Here is a 21,620-nt window from a genome sequence, read left to right as displayed (position 1 = left end):
TTTGGACATACCTGTACGGAGTTTGCATGAGTTTTCTCTGGGTACTCCGTCTTCTTCCCACCGTCCAAAAATATGCATGTTGGGTTAATTGAAGGCTCTAAATTTGAGTGTGAATGGTTATTTGTCTCTGTGCCTTGTGATTGGCTGGCGGCCAATTTAGGATGAACCCCGCCTCTCGCCCGAAGTCAGCTGGGATAGGCTCCAGTTTACCTGAGGCCATAGTGAGGATAGGTGGTATAGAAAATGGAAGGATGGATAGATTTTCCATATTGTGAAATGCAAATGTTGACATGTTTCTGAGTAAGTCTGCAAGATTTTAATTTGTCGAGGCGTTCCCAGATTACAAAGGCAACCACGCCCCACCCTCTCCAAAAGAATCATACATTTTCTCCTGGAAATGTACATTTAGATATACTGTACAGGCCAAAAGTTTAGACACCTTCTCGTTTCAATGTGTTTCTTTATTTTCATGACTATTTACATTGTAGATTGTCACTGAAGGCATCAAAACTATGTGAAGTGAATACCATTTCAGGTGACTATCTCTTGAAGTTCGAGAAAATGCCAAGAGTGTGCAAAGCAGTAATCAGAGTAAAGAAACTAGAATATAAAACATGTTTTCAGTTATTTCACCTTTTTTTTTAAGTACATAACTCCACATGTGTTCAGTCATAATTGTTGATGCCATCAGTGACAAATCTACAATGTAAATAGTCATGAAAATAAAGAAAACACATTGAATGAAAAGGTGTGTCCAAACTTTTGGCCTGTACTGTATGTCTTGAAGATGAACATTAGCGTTTTTTTTTTTCCATGTTATTTATATTGTATTTCAACTGCACCTAACAGAATAACCACCTGTCTTTTTGTCATGCTTTCATGTTTGATAACAAAACAGCTTCGATTCTACTCTATTCCATATAAATTTACCCTGTCACAACATGATGTACACCAGCACACTCTCCGATCGATAAAGAGCTGCATAAAAACAAAACTTTTATTCACATTTACGTCACTACATGCTGCACATTGTTGTAATAATGCGTATGCCAACATATGAAAATATTTTTTTCCACCCTCGTTTGTGTTTCCTCAAACAGCAAGAAAAGGCATATTCAAAAATTAATAAAAAATTTAAAAATAGGCCGTTTTTCACTTGACCAACACACTAAGTGGGTAATAATTAAATATGTGATAATTAATTATGAATTGAAACAGTAGCTACATTTAAGAAGATGATGATAGATGATGATGCTTTATTATTGTCCATTCTTTAACATGTACAAGACACATAAGAACTGAAATTAAATTTTCGGCACAGTCCCACTAAGACAGGGGTCGGCAACCCGCGGCTCCGGAGCCGCATGCGGCTCTTTGACCACTCTGATGCGGCTCAGCTGCATATTAGCCAACCCTCCCGATTTTCCCAGCATACTTGCCGACGCTCCCGATTTTCCCAGGAGACTTACGGATCTCAGTGCCTCTCCTAGAAATCTCCCAGGGCAAAAAATTATCCAATTTTTACACTAGCTACTAAATAAAAGGCGTGCCGTAATGGCACTACATTTATTGTCCTCTATAGCCTGCACAAACAGCGTGCCAGCCCGGCCACATGTTGTATGTAGCTTTTACTTGCACACGTAGGAGACAGCAAGGCATACTTGGTCAACAGCCACACAGCTTACACTGACGGTGGATGTATAAAACAACTTTAACACTGTTACGTTACAAATATGCGCCACACTGTGAACCCACACCAAAAAAGAATGACAAACACATTTCTGGAGAACATCCGCACTGTAACACAACATAAACACAACACAACAAATACCCAGAATCCCATGCAGCCCTAACTCTTCAGGTCTACATTATACACCCCCGCTACCACCAAACCCCCCCACACATCAGCCCCCCCCCTCCATGCGTCGGTTGAGCGGAAGAGTTAGGGCTGCATGGGATTCTGGGTATTTGTTGTGTTGTGTTGTGTTACAGTGCGGATGTTCTCCAGAAATGTGTTTGTCATTCTTTTTTGGTGTGGGTTCACAGTGTGGCGCATATTTGTAACGTAACAGTGTTAAAGTTGTTTTATACAGCCACCGTCAGTGTAGGCTGTGTGGTTGTTGAACAAGTATGCCTTGCTGTCATTTACGTGTGCAAGCAGAAGCTGCATTCAACATGTGGCCGAGCAGGTACGCCGTCTGAGCAGACTGTAGAGGGCGCTATAAGCAGTGCTATCGCACCCTGAAATTCGGGGGGTCTCCCGGAAAAATTGGGATAGTTGGCAAGAATGACGCAATCAAGCGGCGTTCATTCTAAACTCGCAGGCCACAATATCATTAAATTTTCATATTAAGGTGCTGACCGGGGCGTATGTCTGAGACCCCTGGTTAACATAGCACAAAGCAAATTAAGCTTTGGATGCAGTGTTTTTTCATTATAAATTTACAAAAAAATGTTGTGGCTCCCATTGTTTTCTTTAATTTGGGAAACTGGTCAAAATGGCTCTTTGAGTGGTAAAGGTTGCCGACCCCTGCACTAAGAGCAGACATACGTTACAGGGAGACAAGACGGGACCGCCAACGGATCAGCCACTTACGGCGCTCCTTAAAAAAAGGTGGGAAAAAGGTGATATTGGGAAAGGGGGGAAGAGTAAAAAATATCAGTCTAAGGCTGGACCCTCGGGAGGGGGTCCAGACTGAGTCCAAGGGAAAAAAACCTCACATAGCATAGCACACAAACATGTTACATATAATCACAACAACTCGCAACAGACGGGGGGGGGTATTGGGGCCTGGAGGCCGGCCTGCTGCTATAAAGCGCTACTAGCCATCCATAACCCCTGAATTAAGCAGTGGTGAAAGGCGTTGGTTGAGGAAGGGGCGGGTGCGTGCATGTATGCCCAATTAACTTGGGTGTGATGTTGAAATGTTTCTGTGGACTGGGGCCGATCTCAAAGTTCGACACCAGGTGTTGAGAAAAATAGAGGTCAAAAGCGTCCATCGTTGAGGTGTCCTCGGGGGTGTTTTTCAGAACAGCCTGTTCCTGATAACGTCAAGGCCATTCGAGGGAGTCAAATCGTAGATTAGGATGTTGTTTTCCTCGAGCAGTCAAAAACAATGACTTGCCTGCTCTATTTGTCCATGCTGGTTTCTGTCAAATTCAATTAAATTCTCCTTCTCAGCAAATTTCTCCATGATGTGATCCATCTTGCGATTCAGTTCAGAAATCGCCACAGTCTGTGTTCCCACAGCCCGGCCCAATCCGTCCATTGCGACGAACAGCCGTTGGGCTCCTTGAGTGGCTGTCATCGTCTTCCGAATTTGACGATACACCAGAGCAATGCCCAGCCCAATCAGCAGGTGCCCCGCGATCACGGTTCCAAATAGGTAGATATCTTCCACGTCCTCATGGAAAGGACTGAGAGGCACATGATTCTCCATTTATCCCAGGAGTCTGTCACGTACCCCGCAGCAATGGTTCCATCAGGGCAGCCAGGCTCCCCCGAACCTCTTTTTCTTGTCGAAAAGACTTTGTCAATTGCGTCGAGAGTCCAGCTGATCATATCCATGTTTGATGTTTAGATTTGAGGACAGCGCAAAGAAAGAGGCTTCAAAAGAAGTTCAGACAAGACAAAAACGAAGAGAGCAAGCATGGTAGGAGGGAGCTTAGAAAAATGCGACCACCCTCACCAGAGGCAAGACAGAAAGCCTTTCTTATTTAGTGTAATAACGTGACGTCAGTGGAAGATGGCGGCAGGTGTTTTATTTGTCACCACGGTAGCAGTTACCGTCTACTCTACAGTGACAGTCAGTCTTTCTTAAAATCCAGCCTCATGTGTGTTGCTAGCTAGGGCTAGTGTGGAATTGATAGTCAACTTTGACAAAATCTTCCAGTGAGGTGAACACAAGTTACAGGATTGAAAGTCTTTACTGGAATTACAACAGGCAAGCAGTGTTTCATGCAGTTTATATAGTGTACCACAGCTTGCCACTTCAGAGGCTCGCAATAGATGTAAGAGCCATTATCATTAGTGGTAAATACTGTGGCACCTGATTCTCACCAAGACACAGGATTGGGTTTGCAGAAAGCCGAAAAGGGCATTTATTGCACAAGTCTTTGTAGAAAGGGCAGGGTGTGGAAGTATCAAACTTAAAGTTTACATTAACAAACATAAATATCTTCCATCCGGGGCTCTCAATCCTTCACACAGCACACTTCTCTATTTGTCGTAGGTAATTGCCTATAACACAAGAGAAACCCAACATAAGTAAAACATTTCACTAGTAATGTCCTTAGTGGTGAAATAGTGGATGTCTCAACTTACCGCCTGATGCACCTGCCTTGACACAGAGGAGAGCCAGACCTGAATGAGGCAGAGTTAAGAGAGGTTTGTAGCTAGGCCCCACCTGGCCGCAGAGCTGGTGCCACTTCAGGCTGATTGAGCAGGTACAGGGGATGATTGAGTAGGTACAGGGGAATGTACCGCCCCTCGATGATGCGGCCTATGCTGGGGCGTTCCATGTCCGTGTTCCACTCTGCCTCCATTCCCTGGCTCCTCCCCTGTGAGGGGCCTACCTGTCAGGCGGTGCTTGAGTGAGACTCCACAATACCTATACACTTTATCCTTTAAAATGTAAAGTGTGTACATGTAGTAAGTATTATTTTGGGCTTAAACCTCAAGTGTGCATTCATTTTTTTGCTAGTGAGCTGGCAACTGAAGTTAGTATGAACCTAATAATAATGAGTCAAACTTTTATTGCAATTACGACACTTTAGGTTTTCCAAAATTCATGGAAAACGTCAATTTCAAACTAACAGGGAAGTCTGCAAGTGTTCTTTAAACACTTTGAGCCAATCAAGCAATTTTTCCTCCCCAATGTCATTTGACTTAATAGTGTTACAGTTTCAGGTGTAAATAGAGAGCAGGGGCCTCCTGTTCTAAGAGTTGCGTGGATTTCTTACTAAAAGTGGGGACCAACAGTCAAAACACAGAGTTTTAATTTCCATTCTTATTCCCTACACACTAAAGCAGACATAGTTAAAACAACCATGTACTCTGGTCTGATGAGACCGAAGTAAACGTATTGATTCAGCGAGTGTCAAGTTGGTGTGGTGTCAACCAGGCAACGAGTGCAAAGACAAGCGAGTCTGCTCAAGCATGGTGGCAAGAGTGTCTTGATTTATATGAGTGCTGCCGGTCCTCTGGGAGTTACAGTTAATTGAGGAAAATATGAATATAATTTACATTTGTTTCTGTCATTACACATTACACAAAATTAGCACATGTTCTCTGCATCTTCATTTGTTAAATTAAATATGAATACTACTGTCACATACATCAAATGACTTACGTTAAAAAAAAAGAAGTTATCTTTCAAACCTGAGTCATTATCTCACTATATACTGCTATGAACAATTACGGAATCTTCAGTGCCGATATGTCTTTATAGAGATAGTCTCTGATTTAGGGGGGCCCTGCCCCTCTATGACCATCTGTGTTGTGCTTCACCGGTATCTCATGTTTTTTCCCCCATGAAAATCCCAGCAAATCTTGACTCTCTGTATTCACTTAACCACTTCCAGGTATGTTGGATAGTTAACGAGAGTGAGTACCTGCCGTACTTGAGTTTTATTTTTAATTAAGGTTTAGAAAGGGAACTGAACTGTTTATTTTTATTTTGCCTATCGTTCACAATCCTAATGTAAGACAAGAACACATATGTTTTTCTCTTTTTTATGCATTCTAACTAAAATGCGAGCAAAAGTCTGCTTACAATCGAGGCTATGGGACTCGCTAAAAAAAGGTCTTTAACGTTAGTGCTTATAGTAACAATATCGCTAATACTTAGTTAATATTCAGGTCACGAAATGTAAATGTAGTATTGTTGGGGCTTTTTGGATGGTTATTTATTGGGTTTTATGGTCCGAATAGACACAATGATGTCATGGCACCTATTGGCTCCATTGTAAGCAGATTTTTATTTACGAGTTAGAATGTACTAAAAAAAACAACTATGTGTTCTTGTCTCTTATAAGGATTGTGAATTATAAGCAACATTCCAAAACAAAGTGCAGTTTCCCTTTAGTGAGTGTTCTGCCCTGAGGTTGCAAATACAAGGTTTTGGTGTTTTGGGGCATGTTAACCTCCTGGCGGTATAGCAGGTGGTATGTTTCCACCACCACCCAAACTGGCATTGTAGTCTCCCTCATAGTGGCCAAATCTTACAGAGTAAATTGCAGTGCTTTATTTAATCCGCCAGGAGGTTATGCAATTCCCGGGGTTTTTCTGTTTTTTTCTTTTAAGAAATGTCCAAAATACAACTGATTCGATTTTCAGCCTGATCAAATAATTTGTACTAGTTAAAAAGGCATGTTTTCATTAATTGTTATGTTCTTTCTTGTTTTTCCACCATGCTCATAGCCACATGTGAGCCTCAGAGACGTCGCTCCGTACAGGATTTGCCAGGCATTGGCACAGAGTCCTCCCAGGTAAGACAGTCAGGAATTTATCCAAACTTTACATGTATAGAAAAAAATGTATGTGCTTGTATATTCCCCCTCCAAAGTGTAAATTGCAGGTATTGGCACCTTCAGTTTAGATGTGGATTTGTTGTCCGTTTTTTATATATATATTTTTTTTAATTTTTATTAAATCATCATAAAAAACACAAGATACACTTGCAATTAGTGCACCAACCCAAAAACCATCCCTCACTCATTGTCACTCATTCACACAAAAGGGTTGTTTTCTTCTGTTATTAATATTCTGGTTCCTACAATATATATCGATACAGTCTGCAAGGGATACAGTCCGTGAAGCACACATGATTGTGTGCTGCTGGTCCACTAATAGTACTAACCTTTAACAGTTAATTGTACTCATTTTCATTAATTACTAGTTTCTATGTAACTGTTTTTATTTTATTTTAGTTAATTTTTTGTTCAAAAAATGTATTTTAATTTTTTTATTTAAAAAAAACTAAGGGACATTATCTTCACCAGACCAGGTTATCAATGAAATTTGATTGTTTAAAGAGTTCTTAAAACCAGGTCCAGTCTTGATTATGTCCAGGTCGGGCTCAGCAACACACACCTTCATTTATGTATACTCAAAATTAGGGAACACAACAACAGATTGCATATAATCTATAGACAAAATTACATTTTCAAAATAAGCATTTATGTACAGTCCAGATTACGTCCAGGTCGGATTCAGCAACACACATATTCATTTATGTACACTCAAATTTGGGAACACAACAACAGTTAGCATATAATCTATAAACAAAATTACATTTTCAAAATAAACATTTGAGGACTTCCCATCTTGTTTTATGTTTTTTGGCATCATTATCAGTTTCAACCATATAACTTTCTAAAGTAAAAGAATACTGAATAAATGTTTTAAAGAAAGTAATAACTAAGTGAATATCTGTTTTTGGCCTTAAATACAAACCTTTTACAGAGTACTATAATTAAATTAACTAAATCATGACTGTCAATGAACTCTCCTAAAATAACAGAAACCACATCAAGCTTCATAAACAAACCAATCCTTAAACACATTTTTTCAACTTCCACCTAAAACGAAGACACAATATGACAATACCACAACAAATGCAGGGTGGATTCAGACTCCTGACAATAACATCGGCAATCATCTGACTCTGTCATATTCCATAGTTTTAACATTTTTCCCGTGGGTAAGACGTTATAAATAATATTAATTTGAAAATAACGATTTTGCACATCGATAGTAGTTTTGTAGATTAGCTTGAATATTGCATACCACGGCAACAGGCATTCCCTAATGAGGCCTTCACATAAATGGCTTTCTTCTGAATTCAATTTTCTTTCATAATTTTCTGGAAAAAAAAGTGTAGTTTCAGGAGGGATCACCGGATTTGAAAAAATATTTTTAAAGTAATTTTCCATTTCTTTCAACAATGTGGTGTGTGTAGCCAATACCTTTCCATTTGTTTTCATAAACTTGGAAATGTTCTTTTTAGAAATATTTTTTGTTTGGATATTTAAAAATAATTTTGAACATTTCTCACCTTTTTTCATCCAGATTGCTCTGTTGCAGTCATAACTTTTCAATAAGTGTTTTTCAACTAAGTCTGCTAACTCCACTTGTTTGGCTGTAAAGGAATTCAGTTGCTCATTAGTTGTATTATCATTACTATCAATGATTTTTTTGTAAATCCTCAATTTCTTTCTTTAATTCCTGTTCTGCCATTTTAAGTTGTTTTTTTTCCATGAGGTGTACGTAATGGCATATCCCCTAAAACATTTGAAGGCTTCCCAGACTATTTGGGGATTTGATGATCCTACATTATTTTTGAGAAAGTCAGTAATAAATTGCTTTGTTTTTTCAATAAATTCATCATCCTGTAGAAGCATTCGATTAAACTTCCAATATCCCACATGTATTAACTTCAATTGCAATATTTAATCCTATACAATTATGATCAGAACGCAATTTGTCATCGATTGATATTGCAGTCACTTTATTTAGCAATGAAAATTATATAAAAAAATAGTCAATACGACTTGCCTGGTTTTGTCTTCTCCATTCATGTATACCGTACTAACCTAGGGTTTTTGAATCTCCAGATATCAATTAAATCAAATGCATCCATAACATTTTGAATCTTTTGTAAAGAGTGAGGATGATAATCCAATGAAGAATTCCCTTTTCGGTCCAGAACTTTATCCAAGGCAACATTAAAGTCCCCCACAGTTAAAATGTCCCCTTGTTGTTCTTGCAACATATCACTTATTTCTTCAAAAAAAGAAGGTTCATCAACATTTGGCCCATACAGATTCAAAACACACATCTTTTGACCATGAATAATCATATTTATTATTAACCAGCGTCCTTGTGAGTCTTTTTCCATAGAGTTAAATTGAAAATGTAATTGTTTTTTTATCAAAATCATAACACTTTTTTAATTTCTGTGACCATGTGAAAAGAAAATCGGACCATCCCATTCTTTTCTCCATTTTTATTCATCTAAATTTGTTGAATGCGTTTCTTAAAGACAAAAAATATCTTGTTTTTTTTCCTTCAGCCACATAAATATAAGTTTTCTTTTTCTGTTGTCTGCAAGACCATTGCAATTATGACTACCGTAATTATTCCAACTTCATTATCGTTCTTATAAACCATGGTACCTGAGTAGATTCATTATATATTTTATTGGTTCTCTTAATACCATAAGTTTCATAAACATGAAAATCTTGTAACTAAAAACTGCAGTATCACCTGCTATTTCCAAGGAAACCAATATCCCCTCTAATAAACCCACAGACACACCATTCACACCACAGGCAAACCCACAGCACACAAGACAAACACATACCCCCCAAAATAAATTATTTGCTGACCGTTTCCCAAAATCTAACTACATTGTCCGATCCCAGAATAAACTGAAGAGCTCCAAACAAAATGTCCAAATCATATCCGTCAAGTCGTCACCATGGCGATGTTGCGATGATGCAATCGCTGTGCGACTTTGTTATTGTTCCTCACGTTTCCCCAGGTCTGTACAGCTCACCGTTAACGTACAGTTTATCGACAAAAAGACGAGCTTGTTGTCCTCTCTGCCTAAACTTCATAATTGGAATTAACTTACGTCGTTTCTCCACCACTTGGGTTGGGTATTGGCTGGTTATGAAGAATGTAGTGCCTTTCAGTCTTCTGGAGAGTGCAAGCACTCCGTCTTTGCATTTGGAGTTAGTAAACTTTACAACCATAGGTCTCGGTCTAGCATTCTCCCTGCGTCCCTGTGTGCTCGTTCCATTTGGATCCTCTTGACTTCTTCCTCCGGAATGCCGAGTCGCTCCTGCAGAAAGGCTCTGACCAGGTTTTCCGCGATGCTGTACGTTTCTCCTACATCTTCGCTAATCCCCTATGATCAGCATGTTGTCCTGCATGCTCCTGCAGCGGAGTTCCAACAAGTCCACCTTTAACTTCTCGTTCTCCGTTGTCAGTCTAGTGGTTTCGAGTTTCAGGCTTGTTACCTCTACTTTCAACGTTGTCTGTTCCCTTTTTATCTCGTCCATTTCAGCGTGATTGTACTCGACTGATCTTTTCAGCTCTGAAACGTCAGTTTTTAGTTCATCCAAAATGTCCATTTTTTTCAAGTTTTTCAACCATCACTTGCAACATTTTTCGATCGTCCGGAGTAAACGTTGCATTTTCGTCCAAAATCACTAGAGGACAAATGATCACAGACACGTTTAGATTCCTTTGATCCGCGTTTTGGCATGGTTGCAGGGGAACAATGGGCCACTAAGCGTTCGATATATACAACCGTGAGTTGTATATATGCTTTGTTAGCTAGTTTTACAAACGGTTCTTGTTGAGAAGTGTTTTGGTTATCAGGGAATTGTTTATAAAACTAATGATTCCTGTGGCGGCACATGATATCACCACGCATAGCACCCATGTGTCATAAACGTTCGAGAGTTACTGTGTATTTCAAGAATAACAACAGGGCAACTTGCAATACTTGCAAAGTGGATGTTTCATCAAAGAAAGGAAATGCTTAACCTGACTCTCGCCTGATCCTTCTAGTTCGCTGAGCTCCACACAAGGGTCTGGGCTCGAAGGCATTCAAACTCCTTCAAGATAGCAAAATATAATGAACCAATCAGGATCGACGGGCGGGATTTCATAGATGTGACGTAGCGCCGAAGCGACTGTTTGATTCAAACAACAATGGCTGCGTCGTTTAATAGCAGAATCAACTATTACAACTGTTTTGTTGAATCTATCGAATATTAATTCTTTAAAAGATGAATTAGAGAATGGTTTTGAAGGCATTTTTTGGTGGCAAGGATGTTTTTGCTCTTCTTCCGACCGGGTTTGGATTTCCCAGCGTCGCTCTCATCAGCGTCACGGGTTGATTTCGATGTGAGTGGTTGAAGTAGCACGTCTTTCAAGATAACAGACAAGTGGTTTATCCAATCACATACAATGATTTTTTACAAGGCCCCGCCTTCTGAAATTCATCTCCTATTGTGTGTGTGTGTATATATATATATATAATATATATGTATACACTACCGTTCAAAAGTTTGGGGTCACCCAAACAATTTTGTGGAATAGCCTTCATTTCTAAGAACGAGAATAGACTGTAGAGTTTCAGATGAAAGTTCTCTTTTTCTGGCCATTTTGAGCGTTTAATTGACCCCACAAATGTGATGCTCCAGAAACTCAATCTGCTCAAAGGAAGGTCAGTTTTGTAGCTTCTGTAACGAGCTCAACTGTTTTCAGATGTGTGAACATGATTGCACAAGGGTTTTCTAATCATCAATTAGCCTTCTGAGCCAATGAGCAAACACATTGTACCATTAGAACACTGGAGTGATAGTTGCTAGAAATGGGCCTCTATACACCTATGTAGATATTGCACCAAAAACCAGACATTTGCAGCTAGAATAGTCATTTACCACATTAGCAATGTATAGAGTGTATTTCTTTAAAGTTAAAACTAGTTTAAAGTTATGTTCATTGAAATGTACAGTGCTTTTCCTTCAAAAATAAGGACATTTCAATGTGACCCCAAACTTTTGAATGGTAGTGTATGTTGTCTGTCTATCTGTGTTGGCCTTGCGATGAGGTGGCGACTTGTTCAGGGTGTACCCCGCCTACCGCCCGAATGCAGTTGAGATAGGCTCCAGCACCCCCCGTGACCCCGAAAGAGAAAAAGCGGTAGATGATGGATGGATTCATCCATGGATGGATATATACATCCATGGATATAACATATACATACATACATGTTAGGAACTTGTATGTATGTACAGTATATGTATATATATATATATATATATATATATATATATATATATATATATATATATATATATATATATATATATATATATATATATATATATATGTATATCTATATATGTATGTATATCTATATATGTATGTATGTATATATGTATGTGTGTATATATATATACTGTATATGTATACCTATATATGTATTCATGTATATTGTTTTATATTTATATATATATAAGGTCTTTAAAGGCCTACTGAAATGAATTGTATTATTATTATTATTATTATTATTATTATTAATATTTTTAAAAAGTTACGTACGTGACGCGCACATACGGTCAAGCTATCAAATGTTTAGCAGCCAAGGCTGCATACTCACGGTACCTGATATTCAGCTGGGAATGACTACAACAGTAAATAAACACAAGACATATATATACTCTATTAGCCACAACACAACCAGGCTTATATTTAATATGCCACAAATTAATCCTGCATAAAAACACCTGCGTGTTTGTTATGCTAGCTCCTAGCTCCTATGCTAGCTCCTAGCTCCATAGAACACGCCAATACAATTCAAACACCTGATCAACACACACAATCACTCAGCCCAAAAGACCGTTCACCTAACCCAAGGTTCATAAAGCTTATATATTTTAAAAAAGTTACGTACATACGCAAAAAAAAGTTGCGCACATACGGTCAAGCGATCAAATGTTTAGAAGCCAAAGCTGCATACTCACAGTAGCACGTCTGCGTCTTTGTCATCCAAATCAAAGTAATCCTGGTAAGAGTCTGTGTTGTCCCAGTTCTCTACAGGCGTCTGTGTATCGAAGTCAAAAGTCCTCCTGGTTAGAGTCTCTGTTATCCGAGTTCTTCCATCTTGACTGCATCTTTCGGGAATGTAAACAAAGAAGCGCCGGCTGTGTACTGTTGTTGCTGACTACGTTCGAAAAATACGTCCATTTCGCACCGACAACTTTCTTCTTTGCTGATTGCTGGCTGATTGGTCACACTAAATTGGGCCTAGTGTGTCAATGTTGTCTGTCCATCTGTGTTAGTCCTGCGATGAGGTGTACCCAGCTTTCCGCCCGAATGCAGCTGAAATACACTCCCCCCTGCGACCCTGACAAGCAGTAGGAAATGGATGGATGGATAAGGCAGATTGGCCAAGACTGCGCACAAGTGTGAGGATATAAAACTCACATTCATAAACAAAACGGACGAAAATTGCTCTGACATAGTAACGGGTAACTTATTACTTTTTAAAGAATAAACAACATATTACGTTTCTACTTACAACAAATATAACCTGAATGCTCTCAACACCTGCTATCTAGCCATAAAACACTGAGGCAATCTTAAGCACTTTGAACGTTTTTTTTTAATATACCGGTATACAGTACAGGCCAAAAGTTTGGACACACCTTCTCATTCAATGGGTTTTCTTTATTTTCATGACTATTTACATTGTAGATTGTCACTGAAGGCATCAAAACTATGAATGAACACATGTGGGAGTTATGGACTTAACAAAAAAAGGTGAAATAACTGAAAGCGTGTTTTATCTTCTAGTTTCTTCAAAAAAGCCACCCTTTGCTTTGATTACTGTTTTGCACACTCTCAGCATTCTCTCGATGAGCTTCAAGAGGTAGTCCTGAAAGGGTTTTCACTTCAGAGGTGTCATAGTTTTGATGCCTTCAGTGACAATCTACAATGTAAATAGTCATGAAAATAAAGAAACCCCATTTAAATGAGATGGTGTCTCCAAACTTTTGGCCTGTACTGTATATCGAATACCAGTATTCAAACTAAAAGTACAGCGGTATCAGTTTTGGTCCATGTCGCCCAGCCCTCTCTGTAGTATAAATGCAAGCAAACCCAAAAGAAAAAAAGTATAAATGCAAGCAAACTCTAAAGAAAAAATACATAACATGTATTTCCATGGCTTTATTTGCAGAATTAATGCAATGTGTTTATCTTCACTCCACTGTTCTTATCTGTCTATTGGCAGTTGTCATTACTGATATAGTTTTTCCTATTGCAGGGATGCAGAAACAGCAGAGGTTACATCTCGCCTGATGAGCCCAAAGGTATTTTAGTTGAAATATTGTATATATATTGCAAGCGACCCTGAGAGGGACAAGCGGTAGAAAATGGATGGATGGATGGATGGCTATACTGTCATGTAATATTGTGGAACAACAAATTGATACTTTGAGACATCAGTCCTATCAGTCATGACATGCATATTGTCTTTCTTAGACACCAACGGCTCAGACAATTCCATTCCCATGGCTTACCTCACGCTTGATCATCAGCTTCAGGTAAACATGCTGCATTAGCTACTACTGCTAATGTTACATGATTGTAATTCTTACATTTGATTTTTTTGTGGTGCTGCTGTCATTTGGTTTTCCTATAAAGACAACTGAGATACAGTATGTTGCAAATAGCAAAAGTACTACCGTCATACAATTTAAAAAGTGAAATGCATAAGTGGTAAACGGCAACTTTATATTTCTGCTAATGTTACATGATTGTAATTCTTACATTTGATTTTTTTTTGGTACTGCTGTCATTTGGTTTTCCTATAAAGACAACTGAGATATGTTGCAAATAGCAAAAGTAATACAGTCATGCAATTTAAAAAGTGAAATGCATAAGTGGTAAACGGCAACTTTATATTTCTAGCCCTTAGCTCCTTTCCCCAACTCAAAAGAATCCATGGCTGTTTTTGAGCAACACTGCAAAATGGCTCAAGAATATCTGAAAGTGCAGACAGAGATTGCTCTGCTGATCCAGAGAAAGTAAGTAAAGTCACACTAAAAGAGACCATGTTTTCCCGAAAAGTTTAACTCTGACAAAAGAAAAAGACCCAAAACAAAAAGGATACAGGGGTGCCACAGCTGTGTCTCAGACACATCTGACACATTAATATTCTAAGAACATTACTGTCATATTGAGTAAAAAACTATTTTTTGTGTTTGCAAACCTTACAAAAGCACATGTTTCTAGTAAAACTCACAAAGATGCATTAATCCAGGCATTTTTAGATATTTGTATGGTTTAGACCATGGGTGTCAAACTCTGGCCCGCGGGCCAAATTTGGCCCGCCGTGTGATTTCACTTGGCCCTTGAGGCAATATCAAATTAACACTAAAGCTGGCCCGCTGATACTCCCGGGAGTCTTCCAAACGCCAGCCAGCCAGGCAAACGAGTGCCGGCCCAGTCACATAACATGTGCGGCTTCTGCACGCACACACATTAGAATGCAACACATACTTCATCAACAGCGATACAGGTTACACTGAGGGTAGCCGAATAAAAAACTTTAACACTGTTAGAAATATACGCCACACTGTGAACCCACACCAAACCAGAACCCATTGCAGCACTAACTCTTCCGGGACGCTACAAGGTGTGTGTGTGTGTGGGGGGGTTGGTGGTAGCGGGGGTGTATTTTGTAGCGTCCCGGAAGAGTTAGTGCTGCAAAGGATTCTGGGTATTTGTTCTGTTATGTTTATGTTGTGTTACGGTGCGGATGTTCTCCCGAAATGTGTTTGTCATTCTTGTTTGGTGTGGATTCACAGTGTTGCGTATATTTCTAACAGTGTTAAAGCTTTTTATACTAGCACACTCAGTGTAACCTGTATCGCTGTTGATGAAGTCATGCGTTGCATTCGCTTGTGTGTGCGTAAAGAAGCCGCACATATCTTGTGACTGGGTCTGAACGTTGTTAGAATGGATGAAAAGCGGACGTGAGGATAGCTCATAGAGTACATTTTAGGTTGATTTGTTCAACCTTGGCCCGCGGCTTTGTTCAGTTTTAAATTTTGGCCCACTCTGTATTTGAGTTTGACACCCCTGGTTTAGAGTTATGCTTGAAACAATTTTGAATTGCTTCAACACATTTTCTCAGGTTTCTAAGAACATTACTGTCATATCGAGTAAAAAACTAATTTTTGTGTTTGCAAACCTTACAAAAGCACATGACTCTAGTAAAACTCACAAAGATACATCAATACAGGCATTATTAGACATACTGCATGTTTGGTTTAGCAGTTATGCTTCAATAGATTTTTATTGCTTTTTTCGCATTATCTCAGAATTCTAAGAACATTGCTGTCATATTGAATAAAACACATTTTTGTGTTTGCAAACCTTACAAAAGCACATTTCTAGTAAAGCTTACAAATGTATCTGATGTGTCTCAGCTAATTGTTACGCTATTGTTTGCAAGCAAAAATTTGTGTTACGAACTTTCCCACAGTCCCTTGCCGTCGTAAATGTCCCAATGAATCCCCTAATAGATGTTGGGTGTCTCGCTAGCATTAGCTAGTTGTTAGCAAGACATGACTTTGTTTTTCAAACCATGGGTCGGAAGAAATTGAGAGTGAAGGACAGTGCTGAAAAGGATATATTTCAACTATTCAGTGAATTAAAAAAATAAATCATCAAAAATGTAGCTTTGCATGGAGCCAATAATGGACTCTGACAGAAAACAAGCACCTAAATTCAGCATCGACACTACTATGTTCCAAGGGACGACTAAACAAGAGGACCTACATTCAGGATTGCATCCACCTACACTTATAGAGCTTATTGAAACAACATCAAAGATTGTTGAACAAGAAAATATGGAACTAAAAAAATTTCTGCAACAAAGATCACAAAAACCAGGATTTGGAAAATGATATAGATCCAGATACAACATTTTTATCCCACATCAGTAATAATTGTTTTTATTATACAGATGATCAATATAATAGCAACATTAAATGTGATAACAAATTGTCAATTATTCATTTTAATAGCAGAAGCTTGTATGCAAACTACAACAATATTAAGAACTTTTTGGAACACAAATGTACTAACAAGCACATTCATAATAACATGTCAAAAAGTTTAAAGTATCACTCTTGTCATTTTCTGAAACTTGGCAGCCCTGATATTGAAGCAGCGTGGGTCTACAACGCCAGCCAAGGGCAGGACAATTTATTTCCTATGAAATATAGAGAAGTCCACTCCCAGAGGAAAATGCTGTCCATTATTACTACATTAATTAATAAAACAAATGTAGTTTTTTTGTAGTACATTATATTGTATTATTTTTTCACAATATTCATTATCTAAATTTATTTTTTATTTATTTAAAAGCACGTTACATGTTTAAATTTTGGTGTAATTGGTGTCCCAAAACGGAATAATTAAATTTCAATACATTTTAATCTGTGACATTAATTGGAGAGACATGTATTTTGGGTTAGGAGCCCCATCACAGAACCAATTTAAGTCTGACGTACCACTGTATAGTGAAAGCGGCAGCAATAGGAAGGGGATTTGGTGAAGTGTATCCATTAATTTTTCAAACAATTGTATTCAAATACATTTTTCATGTTTAATCACACTGAGAAAAAAAACATGTAGATGAATTGTTACACCCCAACAATTTTGAATGGTTTGTACAAACGTAGTTTTGAGCAATTTTACATGTATCTGTTAATAAGAAGTAACCAGTCCCTCTTGGACAAGGGTGTCAAACGTACGGCCCGGCCTGCTAACAGGTTTTTTCCGGCCCTCGTGATGAGTTTGCCAAGTATAAAAATGACCTGCTTTTTTTTTTAACAAAACAAACTGCCGTTCTTAATGTGTCCACTGGATGCCACAATAGCAATTCTGTTAGGCAAGCAAACGGTTTATACCGGGGCCAAGCGAGAGGTACACAGTAAAGGGGGACTGTGGCTTCTCCTCCTCAATCCACATGAAACTTAAAACCTGCTGTTTTATGTCGTCTGCTTCGAACACATCGTCATTTGGCATCCTCGTTGCCCCAAAATGTCTCTGTCAAACACAAGAAAAGTGAACCTCCGTTTACCTCCGTTTCTTACGGTTTATTGAGTTAGCACTGGATTGATACATGGACATGACAAAGGAGGTATTTGATACCTAGAAGAGTTTAATGTTGTGTTTTTTGTTCAATCCCAGAAAGACTGTGACTTAAAGTTTAATCCTGGCTTTGCAGATACACTGAGACAAAGTCTAAGCTCATTGCGTTTTGGAAGCTGCACCAATTTCTTCAGAATTTTCAACAAACTTGAAGTGTTTTGTCCAGAGGATTAGTTGTGATTTGTACGTTTTTATAATGTGCTTGTTCTATTTTTGGCCAAAGAAAACAACCTGTAGTTGTGTTTATTTTTAAATTATCATGCCATGATTTTACCATTACGGCTCACTTGGAAACAGATTTTCCTCCATGCGGCCCCTGAGCTAAAAGGAGTTTGACACCCCTACTCTAGGATTTCGCGATCACACCAATTCATGTAAATTCAACCAATCCCAGCGAATTATGCCCGCCTCACAACTTTGTTCAAAACCAGCAACATTCCTTGCGCATTTTTGCTAACCTGCGTCATTTTTGCCAATCGAATTTGCCTTTGAGCAGTGCTCAAACGGCAATGTGAACTGTTTAGTTAAACTAATTTAGTTTCTTGTGTAGACAAAGCAGGAACATGTAACAAAATATCAAGGGCCTGATATACTAAGATCCAAACACCACACAATAAGCAGCGTGTGCAAAAAGATAAAATGGTGTGTACTATTAGTGGGCGTGTTGCGTGTGGTCTACTAAGATTACGTGTGCAATTGTACGGTGTAAACCGCTTTATTTAAATGAGGATTTTGCGTGTACTCTTATTTACTGCACATTCATTTTATCATTCTCTTAGCTGTGGTGTTGTGTTATGTTTTCAAACAAACAGGAGACATACACTACTTTTTATGAGCATATTTTACAAGTAGTCCTATGGTGCATCTACATTGATATCACCTTTTTTTTGCCACTGAAGGTGCATGGGAGTTAGGCTGCACTTACTGCGCTCAAAATGCAAAAATGCGTACTTCAAGAAGTTGTTTTCATATAAGAAATATTTTCATAATATATATTATATGTGAAAAAGACAAATACAAATACTTTTTAAATACTATAGGACACCGAAATGCATCAATTGAATAATCTGGCCATCATCTGTTTTGCAGCGCGAGCACTGATCCTGCAGCCGTGTGTGCAACTGTCAGTTTGCACGTACTTCTGACACGTGCTATGCTAAATAAAACGCTAAACATTGTTCACCGTGATGCGTGTTCATAAATCACATTGCGTGTGCTAAATTATATTTGCATCTTCTCCTCCCAAAGGAGGAGAAGATGTGGACGTTTTAATGATTAGCATATATTTGAGTGACGCAAAGTGGATTGCATGCACTTTACAGATGCAATCCACTTTTTTTTAGGCTAAGGTCACAATGAACACTTAAAAAAATTCATAAAACCCAAAATTGACTCTGTTATTTTTTTTTTTAATCATCCTAAAATATTACAACTTTTGCTGCAACTTTCTGAAAAAGCTGTCACAAATTCAAGGCATTTAAGGCCGCAATAATCAAAAGAAAGCCTGCGAAATCCAGATGGGACTGAGTAATAGAATAACAATTTTTTACATTTTTATCACCTATTTGTGCAGAAAAGAACTAATTGCTGAACTGGACCAAGATGAGAAGGACCAGCAGAACACATCCCGTCTGGTGCAAGAGCACAAAAAACTACTGGAAGAAAACAAGAGTCTATCCACATACTACCAAAAGTGCAAAAAACAGCTGGAGCTAATCCGGGTCCAGCAGCAGAAGAGACAGGGGACATCGTGATGACATTTCCCATCATAGACGTGATATGAACTCCTGCCATTCAACTCAAACAAGTATATAAACAAACTCATAACAGTTCCCAGTCCAGTGCTGATGTGCCTTGCATGTCGCACACTGTAGTCGCTTTGCCTCTGTCCAACAGGAAGGTATCTTCTGTACATATATTGCACATCCTCACAGTGTATTCTGTGATTGTCGACCAAACAATCACTGGCCTGCTGGGTTTCAGAATGGAGCTTTGCTTCTATTGCGGCCTTGTAAAATGGCAGGCTGCTGAAGGCTGGATTGTGTATTTCTACATGTTGCTCTCAGGGCCTCTTGGATGACCAGTTGATGTTTTTTTCATTCCTCAGCATCCTCTGGGGGACTCAGTAACAGTTTAGCAGCCAATGGACACGCTGTCCTCAATATGTGAAAAAAGCAAGAAGTTCAGCAACAAGTTCTATTGCAGAATTCTGAGAATATGGGGGATGTCTGTTGTGCAAAAGATGCACCCTGTATCACATAGTATTTCATCTTCCACCTCCTGTACGAACACATTTTCCTCTCATGTATCTTTATTCTAGAAATGACTTTATTACCATGTACTGTATATATATATATATATATATATATATATATATATATATATATATATATATATATATATATATATATATATATATATATATATATATATATATATATATATATATATATATATATATATATATATATATATATATATATATATAGTACAGGCCAAACGTTTGGACACACATTCTCATTTCAATGTGTTTTCTTTATTTTCATGACTATTTACATTGTAGATTGTCACTGAAGGCATCAAAACTATGACACCTGTGAAGTGAAAACCCTTTCAAGTGACTACCTCTTGAAGCTCATCGAGAGAATTCCAAGAGTGTACAAAACAGTAATCAGAACAAAGGGTGGTTATTTTGAAGAAACTAGAATATAAAACATGTTTTCAGTTATTTCACCTTTCTTTGTTAAGTACATAACTCCACATGTGTTCATTCACAGTCTCGATGCCTATTGAAAACCAATTGAATGAGAACTTTTGGCCTGTACTCTGTGTGTGTGTGTGTATATATATATATATATATATATATATATATATATATATATATATATATATATATATATATATATATATATATATATATATATATATATATATATATATATATATATATATGTATGTATGTATATATATATATATATATATATATATATATATACACACAGCAAAAACACAAAAATAAGCTTTCATCGCAAATTAGACAAGCTGTGGATTCCACAAAAATAATTTGAGTGTATGCCAGTGTTGGTTTTTTTATTGTACATTTTTTAGTCCTTTTTTATTCAGTAGTTGACCTTTTTCTTTTGGACATACTTTATGGGGGTGTGGAAATAATAGAGAGCCTGTACCTTGTATACAGTACATTGTTTTTAGTTCACATGTTGCCTTAGGAGTCGCCCGCTTGACTTGCATTGTAGACATTTAATGGAAATGTATGACAAAAGCGTAGTGTTAATGCGATTTACATTGAATGAAACAGGTTTATCGTCTCATGTAAGTAAGAATCATTTATACCCAAAGCAGTTGTACCGAATTTTCCGGGCTATAGAGCGCATCGCTATTCAAGCCGCACCCCCCAAATTGTAGAAGAAAAAAATAGTTTTACATACAGTTGCAAGAAAAAGTATGTGAACCCTTTGGGATTACTTTGATTTCTGCATAAATTGGTCATAACATGTGTTTGGATCTTCATCAAAGCCACAACAATAGAAAAACACAGTCTGCTTAAACTAGTACCGAACAAAATATTATAGGTGTTCATCTTTTTATTGAACACAACATGTAAACATTCACAGTGCTGGGTGGAAAAAGTATGTGAACCCCTAGACTAAAGACTTCTCCAAGAGCTGATTGGAGCCAGAACTCAGACAACATGGAGTCTAATCAATGTGATGAGATCATATGTGTTGGTTAAAGCTGCCCTGCCCTATAAAAAACACACTTGTGATAAGTGTGCTGTTCTCAAGAAGCATTGCCTGTTGTGAACCATGCCTCTCACAGAAGAGCTCACAGAAGATCTATGATTCAGAAT

At 38.1% G+C, this 21,620-nt stretch overlaps 1 protein-coding gene across 3 annotated transcripts in view; it reads left to right on the top strand.

Moving 5' to 3' along the window:
- The window catches only part of map3k7 (mitogen-activated protein kinase kinase kinase 7), a 68,303-nt gene extending 48,197 nt beyond the window's left edge, over nucleotides 1-20,106 (top strand). For all 3 annotated transcript variants that reach the window (XM_062044427.1, XM_062044426.1, XM_062044428.1), the window contains 5 exons: nucleotides 6,422-6,489; nucleotides 13,851-13,896; nucleotides 14,069-14,130; nucleotides 14,498-14,613; nucleotides 19,326-20,106. In XM_062044427.1, coding sequence (XP_061900411.1) covers nucleotides 6,422-6,489; nucleotides 13,851-13,896; nucleotides 14,069-14,130; nucleotides 14,498-14,613; nucleotides 19,326-19,506 — 473 coding nt within the window. In that variant the 3' untranslated portion in view covers nucleotides 19,507-20,106. The remainder of the gene's footprint in view (nucleotides 1-6,421; nucleotides 6,490-13,850; nucleotides 13,897-14,068; nucleotides 14,131-14,497; nucleotides 14,614-19,325) is intronic.
- Nucleotides 20,107-21,620: the final 1,514 nt, after the last annotated feature.

Source organism: Entelurus aequoreus, linkage group LG04, assembly GCF_033978785.1.
Source record: "Entelurus aequoreus isolate RoL-2023_Sb linkage group LG04, RoL_Eaeq_v1.1, whole genome shotgun sequence".
In the NCBI taxonomy this organism is placed as follows: domain Eukaryota; kingdom Metazoa; phylum Chordata; class Actinopteri; order Syngnathiformes; family Syngnathidae; genus Entelurus; species Entelurus aequoreus.
Note: the sequence above shows the minus strand (reverse complement) of the source record. Positions and strands in the feature narration are given on the sequence as shown.